Source organism: Drosophila biarmipes, chromosome 2L (assembly GCF_025231255.1).
Source record: "Drosophila biarmipes strain raj3 chromosome 2L, RU_DBia_V1.1, whole genome shotgun sequence".
In the NCBI taxonomy this organism is placed as follows: domain Eukaryota; kingdom Metazoa; phylum Arthropoda; class Insecta; order Diptera; family Drosophilidae; genus Drosophila; species Drosophila biarmipes.
In genome coordinates, this window is record NC_066612.1 from 3,524,430 (window position 1) to 3,538,435 (window position 14,006).

At 50.9% G+C, this 14,006-nt stretch overlaps 9 protein-coding genes across 9 annotated transcripts; 5 read left to right on the plus strand and 4 right to left on the minus strand.

Moving 5' to 3' along the window:
- The first annotated feature begins 185 nt into the window (after positions 1-185).
- Positions 186-2,206, plus strand: LOC108029196 (UBX domain-containing protein 7). The gene is made up of 2 exons (XM_017101372.3): positions 186-296; positions 399-2,206. The coding sequence occupies exon 2, from the start codon at positions 514-516 to the stop codon at positions 2,002-2,004; it is 1,491 nt and encodes a 496-aa protein (XP_016956861.1). The 5' UTR covers positions 186-296; positions 399-513; the 3' UTR covers positions 2,005-2,206.
- A 124-nt stretch (positions 2,207-2,330) lies between these two features.
- On the plus strand, positions 2,331-3,159 carry LOC108029198 (inosine triphosphate pyrophosphatase). Its single transcript, XM_017101375.3, has 3 exons — positions 2,331-2,561; positions 2,623-2,932; positions 3,001-3,159. Exons 1-3 carry the CDS (start codon positions 2,438-2,440, stop codon positions 3,140-3,142), a joined length of 576 nt encoding a protein of 191 aa, XP_016956864.1. The 5' UTR covers positions 2,331-2,437; the 3' UTR covers positions 3,143-3,159.
- On the minus strand, positions 3,135-4,430 carry LOC108029197 (mannose-P-dolichol utilization defect 1 protein homolog). Its single transcript, XM_017101374.3, has 2 exons — positions 3,966-4,430; positions 3,135-3,904 (listed from the first exon to the last, which is right to left on the minus strand). Exons 1-2 carry the CDS (start codon positions 4,051-4,053, stop codon positions 3,237-3,239), a joined length of 756 nt encoding a protein of 251 aa, XP_016956863.1. The 5' UTR covers positions 4,054-4,430; the 3' UTR covers positions 3,135-3,236.
- Positions 4,431-4,662: 232 nt separating this feature from the next.
- LOC108029112 (GDP-mannose 4,6 dehydratase) lies at positions 4,663-6,372 on the plus strand. Its single transcript, XM_017101225.3, has 3 exons — positions 4,663-4,926; positions 5,028-5,463; positions 5,523-6,372. The coding sequence occupies exons 1-3, from the start codon at positions 4,780-4,782 to the stop codon at positions 6,101-6,103; spliced, it is 1,164 nt and encodes a 387-aa protein (XP_016956714.1). The 5' UTR covers positions 4,663-4,779; the 3' UTR covers positions 6,104-6,372.
- A 27-nt stretch (positions 6,373-6,399) lies between these two features.
- Positions 6,400-7,734, minus strand: LOC108029115 (39S ribosomal protein L28, mitochondrial). Its single transcript, XM_017101227.3, has 3 exons — positions 7,530-7,734; positions 6,589-7,409; positions 6,400-6,533 (listed from the first exon to the last, which is right to left on the minus strand). Exons 1-3 carry the CDS (start codon positions 7,548-7,550, stop codon positions 6,470-6,472), a joined length of 906 nt encoding a protein of 301 aa, XP_016956716.1. The 5' UTR covers positions 7,551-7,734; the 3' UTR covers positions 6,400-6,469.
- Positions 7,735-7,950: 216 nt separating this feature from the next.
- On the minus strand, positions 7,951-9,988 carry LOC108029111 (KIF-binding protein). Its single transcript, XM_017101224.3, has one exon. It carries the CDS (start codon positions 9,839-9,841, stop codon positions 8,054-8,056), a length of 1,788 nt encoding a protein of 595 aa, XP_016956713.1. The 5' UTR covers positions 9,842-9,988; the 3' UTR covers positions 7,951-8,053.
- Positions 9,989-10,208: 220 nt separating this feature from the next.
- Positions 10,209-11,749, plus strand: LOC108029116 (uncharacterized). The gene is made up of 2 exons (XM_017101228.3): positions 10,209-10,601; positions 11,081-11,749. The coding sequence occupies exons 1-2, from the start codon at positions 10,392-10,394 to the stop codon at positions 11,663-11,665; spliced, it is 795 nt and encodes a 264-aa protein (XP_016956717.1). The 5' UTR covers positions 10,209-10,391; the 3' UTR covers positions 11,666-11,749.
- Positions 11,662-12,881, minus strand: LOC108029114 (DNA-directed RNA polymerases I and III subunit RPAC1). The gene is made up of 2 exons (XM_017101226.3): positions 12,660-12,881; positions 11,662-12,597 (listed from the first exon to the last, which is right to left on the minus strand). Exons 1-2 carry the CDS (start codon positions 12,797-12,799, stop codon positions 11,736-11,738), a joined length of 1,002 nt encoding a protein of 333 aa, XP_016956715.1. The 5' UTR covers positions 12,800-12,881; the 3' UTR covers positions 11,662-11,735.
- Positions 12,882-12,935: 54 nt separating this feature from the next.
- On the plus strand, positions 12,936-13,997 carry LOC108029180 (protein SCO1 homolog, mitochondrial). Its single transcript, XM_017101343.3, has 2 exons — positions 12,936-13,439; positions 13,502-13,997. The coding sequence occupies exons 1-2, from the start codon at positions 13,046-13,048 to the stop codon at positions 13,861-13,863; spliced, it is 756 nt and encodes a 251-aa protein (XP_016956832.1). The 5' UTR covers positions 12,936-13,045; the 3' UTR covers positions 13,864-13,997.
- Positions 13,998-14,006: the final 9 nt, after the last annotated feature.

Genomic DNA, 14,006 nt, shown 5'->3' on the forward strand with positions numbered 1-14,006 from the left:
GGCGGAGGCAGTGATGGCCAGCCGCAATTGGAGAGCAGCTTTCTGTGAGTAGGGTGACCCAAGTGACGTCACAATTAACAATTTAAGAAGGCAACCAAAATATAAATAATTAAAATAATTATTATTAATTATTATTAATAACAATGGGAAGTGTTCTTACCTCTTAATTATCTTCTTTATTCTAGCTGTTTTATATTCCATCGAAGTAAGCTAAGATTTTGTAAGTTTTCCAAATTATTTGTTTCTTAACATATCATTGTATCGTGAACTTATTCCTTATATTACATATGCTAAAGGTATTATAAATAAATATAAAACAAAAACACAGCTTAAACTGCCTAAAACATTTATCGCCAAATTGAGTTATCGACTGTAATCGATTACATTCATTTTCTCAGCTGTGCGGACGCATTTATCTGTCCCTGGAAAATCGCTCTGTTTGCCCGTTTACTCGCATTTTTCTGACCTCGCATCTTAAAAGCGCTCCAAGCAGCAATCCTCCAGAGCAGAGTCATGTCCAGTAGCGAGGCGCCGGAAGCGCTGGTGGAGCAGGTCGTCGAGGTGACCGCCTGCACGGCGGAGGAGGCCAGGCACTATCTGGGAGCCTGTGAAAACGATGTGTCCGCTGCCGTGGCCCTGTTCTTCGAGCAGGCCGCATCCACATCCTCGTCGGCGGCGGGCTCCGGAGCTGCCTCCGGATCGCTGCCCATTCTGGACGACGAGGACGAGGTGAGGGCGCCCATTGCTCCGGTGCGGGAGCAACTGATCCTGCCCGAGGACGACAACTTCTTTGCGTCCGGGAGCAGCAGCCGGTTATCGCGCGTTTCGCAGCGCGTCAAGGTCTATCCTCTGCGGGACTTTGCCCGCGAGGGTGCCCTGATGGAGGAGCAGCTGCAGGCCACCGGCGTCTATGCCGATCCCAATGCCCATCGTTTGCGTCGCGGACGAGCCGCCCAGATGGTGGTGGCCGGCCAGGCTATGGCACTTAACAGCCGGTCCACCACAGGCACGGCCACCAGCACATCCCGCCTCGGAGACCTGTTCCGCCCGCCCACAGACATACTCTACTCCGGATCACTGACTGCCGCCAGGGAGTTCGCCACCAAGCGGCAGCGCTGGCTGCTGGTCAACGTGCAGGACGACAATTTCCAGTCGCAGACCTTAAATCGCGATGTCTGGTCAGATAAGGAGCTGAAGAAACTCATTCGTCGCCAGTTCACCTTCTGGCAGGTGGACAACGACACCTCGGAGGGACGCCGCTTCGTGGCCTTCTACCACTGCGCCACTCTGCCCTACCTGTGCGTGATCGATCCGCGTACAGGCGAGGAAGTGTGGCGCAGTGTGGAGCCCAAGCTGGAGAACATTCTACCCGATTTGAGGAAGTTTTTAAAGGAGCACCGCGATTTTATCCAGGAGGATGCACCCAGCACCTCAAAGCGCTCGGCCACATACATCGATGATGACGAGGATGCGGATCCGGAGGCCTCCTGCTCCTCGACAGCCAGCTCCAAAGGCACCCCCAAAAAGCGGGCCAAGGTCCTGGAGCTTACCGAGGAGGAGCAGCTAGAGTTGGCAATCAAGAATTCCATAAACGAGAACGGCGGAGGAGCCGGCGGTGGGGGCACGAAAAAAGATGATAATCCCGAGGAAGCCAGCGATAACGAAAGCCTTGAGGAGTTCGACGACGAGGAGCTCAAGGGCGTGGCGGCCGCTTCCTACGAGAATCACCTGGGCGAGGCCAAGAGTGAACTGACTGCCCTAAGGCTGCGCCTGTTTAATGTGGCCGGCAAGGAAGAGATGGTCCAGCTGCGCTGGCCATCGGACACCAAGCTGCAGACCTTGAGGATGTACATCAGGCAAACGCACAAGCACATCCCCCAGGAGGGCTACAAGCTGATATGCGCCTTCCCGCGCAAGTCCCTCGAGGCGGAGCACAATGACAGCTCCCTGAAGGAACTCGGCCTGCATCCGTCGGCCAATCTGCATCTCACACTGGACGACTAGGCCGCAGGGTCGAATGTTGTCCAGCTGAAAAAGTTTTCATGTGTATGTTTTATTTATTCACAAGTTTGTCATCCCAAGCAACCCATTGTCGTTCCAAAAAAGAAAGATAAAACTCCATATGAATTGAAATTGTCTTTAAATTAAGTTAAAACGTATTGAATAAAATCCACTAGCTACTGTCAAGGCTCTTAATTAAAATGTATGGTTCCTTGTTTATTTTGATGTGCACTATCCTAAATTATAACTATTTTATTGCCCGCTTCTGTGGCAAATTCAAACCAACTTTTGAGTGATAACCACCCTGCTTTTGTTTTGGCGCCCAAGCTAAACAGAAAACAGCTGACTTCGCCCGCATGCTTCAGCTTCAGTCTAGAACCACTTTAAAAATAGTCACTAATTTTTTAAATTGGAGGACAATTGAGTCTGGTTCTCCATGTCGAAACCAATTACCTTTGTCACCGGCAACGCCAAGAAGCTGGAGGAACTGGTTGCCATCCTGGGCCCCAGTTTTCCGCGCACAATAGTGTCCAAGAAGATAGATCTTCCTGAGTTGCAGGGTGAGTAGGATACTACTTTATGGTTTAGTACCTAAGTACTTATAAAACTAGCAATCCCCAGGTGACATCGATGAGATTGCAGTCAAGAAGTGCAAGGAGGCAGCCAGGCAGGTGAATGGTCCCGTCCTGGTGGAGGACACCAGCCTATGCTTCAATGCTCTCGAAGGACTGCCCGGTCCGTACATCAAGTGGTTCTTGGAGAAGCTGCAGCCGGAGGGATTGCACCGCCTTCTGGCTGGCTGGGAGGACAAGTCCGCCCAGGCTATCTGCACCTTTGGCTACTGCGATGGCGTGGATGCAGAGCCCTTAATCTTCAAGGGCATCACAGACGGCGTAATCGTAGAACCTCGCGGTCCGCGGGACTTTGGATGGTGAGTAACTTGCGCAACCAGCCCGATAGAATGGTTTTCGCTAATTAAATCGTATTCTTTTATCGCAGGGATCCGGTATTCCAGCCGAAGGGCTACGATAAGACATACGCCGAACTGCCCAAATCGGAAAAGAACACCATTTCCCATCGCTATCGCGCCTTGGCGCTGCTCCAGCAACACTTTGAAAAGCTGGACAAGCAAATAAACTAATAATTGATTTATTTAAACCTTGCATATTTGTTCTACAATATCGAGAAGTTGTTGCAACCTATGTTTCGAGTTCAAATCTGCCTTTAACTACTGCCTAATCATCCTTCTTGCTCTTGGGCTTCTTGGCCTTGGCATCCTTGACGGCGCCAGCAGGCTTGTTCCAGTAGTAGATCAACTGGCCCAGGATGACCGAGTTGGCAAAGGTCGAGGCAATGAAGGTCAGGATGATCATGGCATCGCCCGTCTCCTGGATGGAGGTGAAGATGCGCGCCACGGAGCCGGCGAACATCATGATCACCGTGGCGGCAGACAACTGACCAGTGGATCCAGCCTGGTAGTTGGTGTACGCCTGCGACAACTTGCCCACCAGCAGGATGGGAATGTTGCAGCTCTGGATGGTGAACAGGGCCGACATAGGGGTCAGACCAGAGTTAAGGACGTACATCAAGAGGATATAGCCCAGGAGGAAGAGTCCCGACTGAGCCTTGCGCCCGTTGAAGAACAGAACCAGGACGGCGATGGCCACGGTCTGGACGGCCAGGAAGGTACTGTCGCCCCAGGCGCTGAACGGATAGCCATTCATAAAGTTGTAGGACAGGTGGAAGGAGATGGCCAGCAGGTCCAGCACCACGCCCACTATGTTGATGCCCTCGCCGGACTTGCTGTTGAGGATCTTCAGCACCTGGGGCACCTTGACCAGCACGGATCCGGCGATAATGGCCAGTCCCAGGCACTTGCTCAACAAGGCCTTGAAGCAGGGAACTGGGGGAAACGTAATTGCTAGTTAATTGGTACGAAATCCATGCGGATTACCAGCACTCACTGTCCAGGAAGTTCAGCTCCAGGAAGTAGTTATCATAGCACTTTTCGCTCATCAGGAAAAGAGCTCCCTGCCTGATAAGATCCGTCATTTTTGTGCAGCTATTAGTTGGCTCTTTTATCACTTGGTGGATGTCGTACTTAATTAGTAAGTGCCCTCTGGATCCGATTCGCTATGCACCGGTGTTATCAAGCTGGCCGGTCGATCCAAGAATGAAATGGAAAGCCGACGGTTGCGCACACGTAACGCGGATTCGGAGTCCGAAGAAGATATTGCTGCCCGGTGGCGAATGGGACCGAGATCGTCTTGGGAGTGGAGGTGGAATGATAAGATAGGTGGTTGTGGTTGTGCCAACGTTTATTTTCGTCCGACTTTCGCTACAAGGTATGCGGTAAAAATCGGTACGTGGGTTTTCACGTTGTGCAACACTGCCGCACAGTGAGGCGTTAGCTGAAAGTGTTGGAGACCAATAGGAAACTTTGAATAGTTTTCCTAGGCTTGTTTTGTTGGATTAAAATTTTTAATAATTTCCTTACAACTTTAAACATTTATATTATTATTTATATTATATATTACATTAATTCCATAAAAAACTATATTTTATTAAAACATAAACTATTTAACCTGTTAAAATTTGTTTACACAATTTGCCCCACTGTCGCTTACATTTACAAAGATATCGATGTCTCGATGACAAATCGATTATTCCTCCACCTCTACCTGTGCGCTGAAAATAAAAGTTGTTTACTCTCCGGTCTGCGGCGACGTGAAAATAGGAACTAGAATAAGTATTTATTAAAAAACCGCATACCCAACCATGTCGTCCTCCGATGGGGCTCCGGATAGCAAAAAGCCACGTCCCGAGAGCAGCAGCAACGGCAGCAAGGACCAAAATGGAACGGCGACCGGCGCCGGAGGCGATTCCCGTGATAAAGTGGCACTGATAACAGGCATAACAGGGCAGGTGTGTAAATGATGGATTAGTCACTGCGGTTTCAGGGGCATCCCTCCAAGCCCATGCGCTGATACGCTGACGTGTACTATTACTCATCGCCTCTCCCCTAGGATGGCTCCTATTTGGCCGAGTTCCTGCTGAAGAAGGACTACGCGGTGCACGGCATCATCCGGCGGGCCAGCACCTTCAATACCACACGCATCGAGCATCTTTATGCCGATCCCAAGGCGCACAAGGGCGGCCGAATGAAGCTGCACTACGGCGACATGACGGACAGCAGCAGCCTGGTGAAGATCATCAATATGGTCAAGCCCACGGAGATCTACAATCTGGCGGCGCAATCCCATGTCAAGGTCTCCTTCGACCTTAGCGAATACACGGCCGAGGTGGATGCCGTGGGTACGTTGCGCATCCTGGACGCCATTCGCACTTGTGGCATGGAAAAGACGGTGAAGTTCTACCAAGCCTCCACTTCGGAGCTGTATGGGAAAGTGGTGGAGACGCCACAGAACGAACAGACACCCTTCTATCCCAGGTCGCCATATGGTAAGGCAGCTATCTAAATCCCTTTGGTTATAAAACTTAATGTTATCATTCTCCTTCAGCCTGCGCCAAGATGTACGGCTTCTGGATCGTCATCAACTACCGCGAGGCCTACAACATGTACGCTTGCAATGGCATCCTGTTCAACCACGAGAGCCCACGACGTGGCGAGAACTTTGTGACCAGGAAAATCACCCGCAGCGTGGCCAAGATCTATCACAAGCAAATGGAGTACTTCGAGCTGGGCAATCTGGACTCGAAACGCGACTGGGGACACGCCAGCGATTACGTGGAGGCCATGTGGATGATGCTGCAGCGCGACTCTCCCTCCGACTACGTCATTGCCACGGGAGAAACGCACAGTGTGCGCGAGTTCGTGGAAGCCGCGTTCAAGCACATCGATCGCGAGATAACGTGGCAGGGCGAGGGTGTGAACGAGGTGGGCGTGGAGAGCGGCACGGGCATAGTGCGCGTCCGCATCAATAAGAAGTACTTCCGGCCCACGGAGGTGGACCTGCTGCAGGGCGACGCCTCCAAGGCCAAGCGGGAGCTCAACTGGACGCCCAAAGTCAGCTTCGTGGAGCTGGTCAGCGACATGATGAAGGCCGACATCGAGTTGATGAGGAAGAACCCCATTGCCTAGGGCCTGGATGCCCGCATTGGGAGTTGATACGGCACAAAGCTCTCTGCCCGCTCGCGGAGCAATCCACTAACCATAGTCCTAAGCGCGAATAGTGATCACTGTATTTGATTTGTCACCGCTGTGCATGTATTTCTGTATTCTCTTGGGGATTTGCAATCATTCCTTTTTCTACTTGTCGCGTACGTTCACGTTCTGTGTGTGATTCTAAATGTTTTTATACACTTTACCAAATCTAACGAATATTTGCAATAAATACGTTTAAACCACAAGCTTTGAATCGATCGAATTATAACGAATTGTTTCCGAAACTATGTTTATTCTTTCGAGGCTAAACACATAAATCAAAAACAAACGAGGATAACTGGTCTAGGTTTCTTTCTTGCCGAAAGGATTGATCTTAGACAGCCAACTGGAGGAGGGCGAGGATTCCCTGCAAGAAATCAGTGATTAGAAAATGCATGTATACAAAGGAAAAAATGTCTTACAGCTTTGTCAGCGCCTCGATGTCCGAATCCTTGTGCTCGGCTGAAGATCCCGCCAGTGCTTCCGGCTTCTCAAGCTTTCCCGCCTCGCTGATCCCAGCCTGGCGCAGCTGTTCGATCAGCTTGCTGCGGAACTCCAGCTTGTGCGGCAGCACCTTTTCCGCCTCGAGCAGTTGCTTCTGCAGCTTGCGTATGGCCTCCAGGTAGGTATGGCCGTACCAGTCGATTTCCTCGGGCGTATAGGGCGCCAAATAGCGGCTGTACTCCTTGAGTACCTCTTGCTGGCGCTCGGGCTCGTCGGCCAGGGCGGGAACGCCTTTCTGCAGGGCCTGCAGCACCTCACGCTTGAGTTTCAGGGCCAGAGCGGAGCGCAGATCGCAGGCACGATTCTTGAGGAGGTAGTGATCGAAGCCATGGCATTCGTGGATCTGCTCCAGCGTGCGCTCCGTCACCACGACGGACATGTAGGAGTCCAGCACATGGCTGTGCACCACCGAACGTCGCAGATTGGGCACCCAGAAGTGGGGGACGCGACGCTTGGTCTGCTGGCGCTTCTGGAAACCCTTGATCACCGCCTCTCCGCCCCAGATGCCCTGGTGGGATTCGGGGGTGTCGATCAGCGGCAGTGGGATGTTCTGCACCGGCTTGATGGCATGGGTCACCTCGTCGCGTTCCCATTCGCGCTCCTTGGGGATGTAGTGGACAGCCGCTGGGGTCGTCAGCTTCCACTCGCGCCAAAACTTGCGGTACGCCTCGGGCAGCTGGGCGCCCAGACCCTTGTCAAAGCGACCCGGACGCTTCCATCCGTTGAGTAGCTTGACGCCCTGTCGGAGCACCAAAACGATTTGTTATTCCATGGGCTTTACGAAAGTTAACGCAGCTATTGCGTCACAGAAACGCGGCGCGCTGTCAGTTGCTTTTGTATTTTCTTTTCATTTACTCACCTGCGGTGTGGCGTGGGCCATTTTTCGAGGAACCAACTAGTAGTGTATCTTTGTTATTGACTAAAAACTATGGTGGCAGTCTAGAATTCGGCAATTAAACTATATTTTCCCTGATTTTGGCCAGGCCAACAAGTTCTCTCGGCGCTCTTCCTCTTCCTGTTTGGAAAAAACAGCTGTTCGCATGTGAATGGCAAGCCGACGTTTAGTAAGTTTAGCTTGGAAAATAAAAAAGGCTAAATAAAATAGCCACATGGAAATTTAAAATTCCCCCTTAACACACAGAAAGGAATTTTAAATTTATAAAGTCAAATTGACATTTCCACTTTTTATTTGACTACTACATATCAAAATCACTATTTTGTTACTTAGCATACAACATTTGGGCCTACGAAAAGTCAAATCTCGTTTAATACAGTAAATATTCTTTTAACGTTAGCGTTTTATTTTGAATAAATATAAAGCTTTCGGCAAATGCAACTCTTTTGTTTTTGGAAATTGTTAAGTCAGATAGAGGCTGGTATGTTCTAACCCAATCTCGCCTTGACAGTGTTTATCTTGAGGGGCAGCAGCTGGAGCATTTCGCGTACCACCCCAATCTCTCCCTGCAGCGGCTCCGCAGCCTCCTTGTACAGCTGACAGCCGGCATCAAACTTCTTGTAATAGGCGTGACAATTGGCCAGATGCTCCAGCTGCTGGAGCGGATGGGCGCTGATCAGCTTGTAGTAGAGGCGGCCGATGTGGAAGTGGGCATAGAGCATGTGGCGCTGCTCCTCCACGTCCATGTTGGGACGCCAATCCTCGCTGGGCGGCTTGGACATATAGGATTTGACATAGCTCTCGAAGTGCTTGATGGCCTTCATGCAACTCTGGTTGACCTTCTTGATTTCCTCCGGTGACGGAGTGCTCGTGGCCCGAATGATATCCAGGCGCACATCCAGCACTGCAGCATGGGCTGTGCCGGCACCATACCAGCATTCCCGGCAGATTTTCATATAAAATATAGGGTCGAGCAGATCCAGCAGATCCTCCAGATACTTGGCACGACGCTTTTGCATCTTGGCCTGGTTTTCGGGGTTCTCCTCGAAGAAGGCAATGTGCTCGTACGCCTCGGCGTAGTCCTGCACGATTTTGGAGTACTCCGTGGCCTCGTTCTCGGCCTTGTAATAGTCCTTGGCTATGTCCAGCCACTCGTTAACGAAATGGAACACCAACTTGGCATCGTCGAAAGTCAGGCAATACTCGCAGCTGATTCGATTTTCGCAGGCGGTGAGATCGAGACCCGGAAAGCGGGACTGCTGAGCGTCGGCCATCCGTAGGTTGCGCATCACCTTCTCCAGGTTCTTGGCCTCGTCATCCTCGTCTCTCATCAGACGCAGCTTGGACGTGTGCATCAAATACAATCCGTACTTGGCCCAACAGCGAGCCACATCGGCGTAGCGATGCTTGAAGGTCTCTGCCACATCCTGGCGCTGCTTCTCGCTCATCTCGGGCTCCAGCATGTGCACCTCGTACTCGGCCATGATAAGTGTGGCGGCGGCCAGGTGGTGGCGCGCCTCCTGGAAGCGCTCTTCTCCGATGTAGAACTGCGACAAGGTGGCGGTGTTGAGGGCGAAATCGATGGCATCATACGTCTTGGACTCCAACTGGCGGTGGAGGGTGCGGTGACAGCACTTCGCCGACTTCTCCGGCTCCCCAAGATGGCCGTACATCTGGGCCATGTAAAAAGAGACGAGGGTGTAGAGAGATTCCAGCTCTTTGGGTCCCGCCGCCTCCGCTGCTGATTCCTGTCCCTCCTCGGGGGGATTAAAGATATCCTGAATGGCCAGGGGCTGCAAACCACTGGCCTTGAACTCCTCGTAACTGGTTTCCGCCTGGATGAGAATGTCCAGGCCCTTTTTGTACTCCTCCTTGGTGGCCAGCACAATGCTCAGCTCGTTGATGGCCCCAATGTAGGGAATGATGCCCTCGGGCAGCTGCTTGAGCGGCGTGACTAGTTCCAGGCAGCGATTGAGTAGCTTCTCGCCCTCCGCCGGCTCCTCGGTGTAGATATAGATCCTGCCCAGATCCCGGCAGACGAAGGCCAGCAGCGATCGGTAGCAGTTGTCGTCCTGGCCGCCATCGTCCTCGCTGGCCTGGACGGAGACCAGCTGGTCCTCCAGCTGGGCCTTTAAGTCGATCAGCACATCGCGGGCTTTGTAGTGGGAGCGAAAGGGATCCGTTTCCGGATCACTGCGACTCTCCTCCTCCACCAGGCGGTTGGCCTTCTCGTACAGCTCCTTGTAGTCGCTCAGGATCTCCTTGGGAATGACCATGATGCCGGGGTAAGACAAAGTTGTCTCAAATTTCGAGAAAACTTATTATTTACTGCTTTTTCAGTTTTTCGTGCCTATTTATTTAGTCATCGTATTTCAGTATGACCGTATTTTGGGTTGTCTTTCTATGATTGGAGACACAAACCAGTCGGGTCCCACATTTTCAAATTAAAAATTATGTTTTTGATGTTTTTCTAACAGAAGTACAAAATAATAATGCAGTATATTAATAAAAGATAAATTAAGGAAACCATTTGATTTGACAACTAGTAAAACTAGTTTGTTAATACAAACAGAGCCGTTTAGCACTTAATGTGACCGTTTTGCCTTGTCCACTGCACAGGCTGCAGCCCTTGCACTAATTCTTGGTATTCTAACCTATCGAATTACAGTCACACTGCGTTGACTTTCAGATTTTTTGACAAAATATTTAGAATATACCAAAATAATTACCGCGAGCAGTTATTAAAGACTGTTTTTTTGGCGCTCTTGTTTCAAAGAAGTATTTTTGAGCAACTCCGACAAACTGCAGCGCCGAAAGCAGGGCTCCATGATGAAGGTCATTAAGCAAGAGGAGGACAAGAAGGTGAAGCGACTGTACCACCAACGATATCGCACCGAATGGGAAAAGTACCCGGCGTTCTCCAGCTGGCTTGGCTCCAGCAACGACGGCTACTCGGCGCACTGCAGGATCTGCGACACCAATGTCCTGGCCAGGTTGGCCTCCATCAAGCAGCATCTGGTCACGCGCAAGCACCAGGTGAGTTCCGAGTGCCACGGCAGTTTGAACCAGCCGGGATTATCCTTGAGCAATAGGGATGTCCGCCCTATAATCTAGTATTTCGTACTTCGAACACTACTTTTCAAAAAGATCGAACAGGATTTTCACAGAAATGAAAATCTTATCGTTTGTTTTTCGCGAAAACTACAGTTATCTCCTCAAGGTTTCTTAACCATAGTACATACATATATGTATATATTTATAGTAACATTTTCACTTTCGGAAAAGTCTTTAAAAACCGTTGAACTTAACTCTTCAGATACATTTTTTGGTAGGTTTTCTTATAACTATGTCAAACCCTATACAATTTCTGGGAAACCCTGGTATATGACATCGGGAATGCTTTTTTTATACACATAATTTTCCGCCAAACTGAATGGAATTTATCCAATATCAATACCACAACTGCATATCCATAACTCCAAATCCACTAAATTATTCCCCTTCTCAACCCACAGAACATGGTAAAGGGTGAGCTCTGCAAGAGGGAGCACGATCCGGATCTGGAGGCTTCTATTGTTCCACCCGATCAAAAAAACAAACCACTAGTCAAACCGAAGCCCAAGCCCATTCCCAAGTTTAGGAAGAAGGGTCTCACAAAGGTCAAAGCCGAGCCAAAGATGGAGAAAATGGAGACGGAGGAGGAGGATGAGGAAATTGGCTCCAACGACTCAATCCTGGATGATCTGCTGAGGACCGACCAGGGACACTACCAGGAGGAGGAACAGGAGTTTGTGGTTGAAAACGAGCTCGTCGATGAGCAACCGCGCGAGGATGACGAAGTACACGAGGTGGTCTACGAGGAGGAGCTTATTGGCCTTAAGGACACCGACCCGGAGATACACGACTCCTTTCAAGATGACGGCTTGTCCGAGGAGGGCGTGCTGAGCGAATTTGACCTGTTCGGCAAGAGCCTGGCCCTGCAGCTGAACAACATGGAACTGGAGGACGCGCTCCTGTGCCAAGAGCGGCTGCAGGTGGTGCTCACCGAGTTCCGCCTGAAGCTGATCAAGCGCAAGAAGGAGTTCAAACGCAATCATTAGGCTTAGATTTTATATCAATTTACGTTGTCTTATGTACATAGAATAATCTTTTTAACAACTAAATAAATTACTATTCCGACTCTATTTCGTCTATAAGCGCCCGGCACTTCTTCTTCAGCACCTTGACAGCCTCCAGGAAGATGACATCGGGCTTCAGTGCCCCCACCGACTCGATCGAGAAGATGTAGTGATCTCGGACGCGGGCCAAGGTCACCGCACCGTTCAGCTGGGGATAGCGATAGACGTTCCGGCTGCAGGTGTCGTAGCGAGCATCCTTCACATAGGCGGTCTCGTTCTCATCGATGCCAATGACTCCCGGCGAGAAGCAGCTCTGCAGGAGGTACGCATCCTTGCCGGTAACCTCGCGATTCAGCGTGATTTGCGGCAGCAGTCGATAAGTTGCCGTGGCCACAGGCGAGAACTTGGCGTGATCCCGGCCGAGACCCTTGACCGCCACGAGGCGCAGATCCAGCTCGTGACCCGGCCGGAGTTGGGCAATCAGTATGTCGTCGTGGATGCAGTTCACCGCGCTCTCGCTGTAGATCTGCGCCTGCTTTCCCTTCGGCAGCCACTTCAGATGACCCGAGTAGACCTTGTGGTTCTTGTAGATGTCATCGAAGTTCGACTGATCCTTGCCAGCATCGCGACGCCGCGTGCACTTCACCTTCAGCTCGTATTCCAGGGTATCCTGCTCGGTGCCAGCCTCGGTGCTCTCCTCCGTGCGATAGGCAAAAAGCCGGGGATCAGCTCGCAGCGGCAGCAGGCCCATCCGATGGGCCAGCACCTCGTCCTGAATGATAGAAGTGTTGTTGTATATGTACACCTTTTCGATGGCCATGCTGGGCACATCGCTGAGCATCAGTCGGCGGAAGGCATTGGCAATGGCCGGATAAACACCAATCAGATCGAACTCCAGGCCCTCCTCATCGTTCCTGCAAGAGCAGCCCCGTTAATCCTCTCCAGAAATCATTATTTTTAAGAAAACAAAACCCACTTTACGATGCTTATTTGCAGATTCTCCTTGAACGAATCAATGGAAAACACATCGTCCGCCAGTCCGTAGTCCTGTGGATCCTGTTTGACCCGGTACTCCTCCATGTACAGCAGCGGCTGCTGGCGCTTCGAGGTTGCCATTTTCCGGTGTTTTTAGTTAATAATTTTAACTAAAACTATCAGCACGTGTTGGAACTAAAAAGACCGTTCTGGGAATACCAAAATATACCAAACCTTTTAAATATACCGCGTTATAAATACCAGCATTTTGGCAAATCATCCCCTGTGACTGGCAAACGAAGAAGAAGCAGCAGGGGCACCGGCGAGATTTTTATTTCTCCAGAAGATTTACGTAAAACTTGAAAATTCCTGAAACCAGGACATAAGATGTCCCGCTCCCTGCAACGCTTGATGGGCAGCTGCCGTCGCTGGGCACAACAGCCCGCCGTGCGTCACTTTGCCGCCCCCGCAGATGCCACCAAAGGCAAGGGCCCGATCTCCTGGAGAAGTCTGGCCGTCATTGGAGCCCTTGGAGCCGGCGGCCTGGGCTTCATGCTGTACGTGAAGAGCGAGAAGGACGAGGCGAGGCTAAAGGAGCGACAGCGGCAACTGGGAAAGGCGGCCATCGGCGGCCGGTGGGAACTGGTGGACTCCGAGGGAGCGGTTCGCAAATCGGAGGACTTCCTGGGCAAGTGGCTGCTCATCTACTTCGGCTTCACCCACTGTCCGGACATTTGTCCCGATGAGCTGGAGAAGATGGCTGCCGTGGTGGATGAAGTGGGTAAGTAAAGCCGGCAGTGCCCTTTCGTTCTGGCTTAACACATGTCTCCTAATTCCGCACAGAAAAGTCCCCCCAGACGCCGGCGGTGCAGCCCATCTTCATTACCGTGGACCCCGAACGTGACTCCAAAGAGGTGGTGGCCAAATACGTGAAGGAGTTCTCGCCCAAGCTCCTGGGACTCACCGGAACCGTCGAACAGATCCGCAAAGTGTGCAAGGCCTTCCGGGTGTACTTCAGCGCCGGACCGCGGGATGAGGACAACGATTATATCGTGGATCACACCATCATCATGTACCTGGTCAATCCGGATGGCGAGTTTGTGGACTACTACGGCCAGAATCGGGACAAGGACCAGTGTGTGGCCTCCATTCTGGTGAACATAGCCAAGTGGAACTCGCTCAACAAAAAGGGCTGGTTCAGCTAGGCTAGTGGAGCTCACCAAATGTTGATTCGTTGTATTTACTTTTACGTATAACGTAATGCACAGTCTTTTGAAATTACATTTAAATTATAAAATTGTTTAAAAATTTCAAATGAAATATAATTTTAACATATGTATATGGGGTG